This window comes from Monoraphidium neglectum, assembly GCF_000611645.1.
Source record: "Monoraphidium neglectum strain SAG 48.87 unplaced genomic scaffold scaffold05440, whole genome shotgun sequence".
Taxonomy (NCBI): domain Eukaryota; kingdom Viridiplantae; phylum Chlorophyta; class Chlorophyceae; order Sphaeropleales; family Selenastraceae; genus Monoraphidium; species Monoraphidium neglectum.
In genome coordinates, this window is record NW_014008190.1 from 1 (window position 1) to 3,193 (window position 3,193).

Sequence of the window (3,193 nt, forward strand, 5' to 3'; positions counted from 1 at the left end):
GGCCGAGGAGGGGGGGGCATTTGGCGGGGCGAATGCACCTTCAGCCCTTTGGCCCCAATAACACCCCACAGACACACACAAACACACCAACGCACATGCACACACACATACACCCGCACCTACACACACACATGTACCCACCCCCCTCCACACACGCGCGGACGAATACACACACACAAACACACCCGCACCCACCTTGGTGCAGTGAGGAACTCGTGCAGCATCTCAAACATGGCCTCCATGCCGCCGTCCGTCACCGCGAAGTGCACGTCCAACACCACAAACTCCTCGTCCGCCTCCATCACGCTGTTGACCAGGTTGGAGATGCAGAAAACCTCCATCTGGGGGTTTGGGGGGCGGTGTCATGCGTGAGTGTGTGTGTGTGTGTGTGTGTGTGTGTTTCAATTTGTGTGTGTCTGTGTGGAAGGGGGTGCAGAGAGAGAGAGAGAGAGAGAGAGAGAGGAGGTGCAGGCGGGGGAGTGCTTGCGATGGCAGCCCGTGTTCATTACGTGGGCGCATAATGGGGGATCAAGGTTGCTGAAGAAAGGATGCAGCTGGGTTTGTGGCAAGGAAGGTGGGACGGAGGGCACCGGGACCAGATCAGTGCATTCCTGCAAAAAAAACGCACGGCTGGCAGCAACGAATCATCCAAGGGCGGCAGGCAGGGCGCCTCTGGCCCGCGCGACGCAGCGCTCGGAGCAAGAGGCCTGCCGCGGCCACGGCCGGCGCCGCACCTGCTGCCGCTTCCAGCCGCCCGCCGTGCCGCTTTCGCTGAGCGCGCGCGTGCCCACACCGATGCAGCCGGCGCCCGCGGGGCCGGCCTCGGACGGCTCTGTGGCGCGGCCGCCGCCCATCACCAGGCGCAGCATGCCGGCCTTGGGCTCGTTGTCGGTGTGCCTGAGGGGGCGCGGTTCGAATCCCGCCAACGTCAACTTTGTCGATTTCCGCGTGTCTGTGGGGGCGACGCGGCATCGCCGCCCGCGCTCGTCGCGAATTCGCACAACCTCATCCGCGAGACGCGTTTGCCCCCGCCCCGTCATGCAAGGCGCGGCAGTGGATTCCGAACGCCCCCGCCCAGACTGCTCGGCATGCTGCCCGGCATCCCTTGGACGGCTGTAACCCCTCGGCAATGGTTTGGACGCTGGGCAGCACAAGGCGAGCAACCCAGCCCAGGCCTCGGCGGCGCCAGGCCTGCCTCCCCGCCCCTCGCGCCCCTGTGGCGCTTCACGCAAGGGCTCATAGAACCCATCACGCGTATCACTCGCCTGTAGTTGACGCGGATGCCGTTGGACAGCCGCCGCTGCGTGATGCCCGTCGCCGCGTCGGTGGGTGGCAGCGCGGCCGCGCCGGGGGCGTCCTCCACCGGAACGTAGCGCGGCTGCTGCTCCGCCAGCAGCGCCTGGCGCGGTGAGTCGGGCGCGCTTTTGGGCTGATGTTGAGTGCGTGCATCGTCGGGCCGGACGGAAAATGCGCGGCGTGCAAGGCCAAACCGATGGCGCGCCGGGCCTGCCTCTACGGGCCCGGGACGCTGCCGAAGGGCGCGCAGTCAGGGGGCCGTAGGGGTCAGTCAAACATCAGTCAAGCACCGGTCAAACGTCGGTCAAGGCCCCGAGCGCACCTCGAGGCGCTCCGGCGACACCAGCCTCTCGGGCATGTCCACGTCCTCAAGGGGCTCCACCTGGCAGCACAAGATGCACAAGATGCAACGAGACACAGATTGGATTCCACCAGTGCAGCCACGTGCGGTCGGGTGGGGGTGCCACGCAACATGCAACGAGACGCAAAGTTCTGGGCCAAATTCAAAACTGCATAACATCGCAGACTGCTGAACGGGCCTCGGTGCCCTTTGGGCGAGTGCGCGCGTCGGGTCGTCAAAGTGACCCGGCCGCCGTGAGGTTGGGTAAGGGCGGACAGGGGCCAGGCGGAGGCGGAGGCGCCGCGCGCGGCGACGACGCACGGCGGCCCGCGGAAGCCCGTCACGTACACACGCAACCATGCATCCCCATCACACGCACCTCCAGCGCCGGGTCAGCCAGGGCCTCCGCGATCTGCTCCGCCGTCAGCTCAAACCTCATGGCGCCCTCGGGCACCTCAAACTCCTCCAGGTCCTGGGGGGGTGATGATGAGGAGATGACGTCATCGGGGCGGTAAGTGGGGTGGGGTGGGGGAGGGGTTCGGGGAGTGGTGCATATACACACATGCACGTGCACACATGCACATATAATTACACATACACATGAACATGCCGCCCTCACAGACCTTGCTGTCCGCCTCAAGCTCCGCCAGGTCAATGGTGACCACGGTCAGAGGCATACATACACGTACACACACGCGCATAAACACACACACACACACTACCCCCCTCACCCACCTTGCTGTGCGCCTCCAGCTCCGCCAGGTCGATGGTGTCTGCGTCCAGGTGGCCCCCCGCCCCCAGGTTGGCGCCGCGCGACATCGCGCCGCCGCCCGGCGCCGCCGACGCGCCAGAGGCGTCCATGAATTCGGGGATGCACGCAACGATGGAGGTCGCCCTGGATAATTTGGATATTTTTTGGATACTTCAGATACTTATGAATATAGTTGGGAGGCTTTGTACTTGGGTATGCACACGGATTGATGGTGTGTGTAGTGTGTGTGCACGCTGACGTGCGGGAAGGTGTGCGGTGCGCAGGAGGTGGGGTGGGACAAATGGCGACGCGTGGGCAGGCAAGGCAGGCGCTGGCCGCCACGCCACAAAACCGCCTGCGCCCGGACGGAGCACTCAACCCGGGGTGGCCGCGGAAGCCGCGCAAGGCGGCCTCGCGGCCGCCACGTCATCGCAACACCGTCGCCCTCAAAACGCCGCAGCCGTCCCGCACCCGTCCCGCACCCGTCCCGCACCCGTCCCGCTCCCGGCAACAAAGCGGCACGACGGGCGGGCGCGCGGCACCATGAATCACGACCTCAAAAAAGACAAAAACGACACGCTGCTGCAAACTGTTCAACAGTCTCTCATCGGCCCCACCTTGACGGCCCCGGCTCCGCCCACAGCCCCGGCTCGCCCGCCGCGCGCTCCAGCACGGCCCCCTCCGCCCCGTAGTCGCTGGCAAAGGTGAGGAAGCTGCGAGCCACGGCGTTGACGTCCTCCAGGGTGATGGTGTCGCCCACCGCCAGCATGGCATCGTGGGCCTCCCTGGGGGGTGGGGGTGTGGAG

At 65.7% G+C, this 3,193-nt stretch overlaps 1 protein-coding gene across 1 annotated transcript; it reads right to left on the minus strand.

Annotated features, from left to right (window-relative positions):
- Positions 1–40: 40 nt before the first annotated feature.
- Positions 41–3,156, minus strand: MNEG_15564 (hypothetical protein; the record flags this gene model as incomplete). The annotated part of the gene is made up of 8 exons (XM_014035965.1): positions 41–46; positions 186–341; positions 735–875; positions 1,262–1,399; positions 1,619–1,678; positions 2,016–2,108; positions 2,372–2,531; positions 3,005–3,156. 8 exons carry the CDS (start codon positions 3,154–3,156, stop codon positions 41–43), a joined length of 906 nt encoding a protein of 301 aa, XP_013891419.1.
- Between the last annotated feature and the right edge of the window lie 37 nt (positions 3,157–3,193).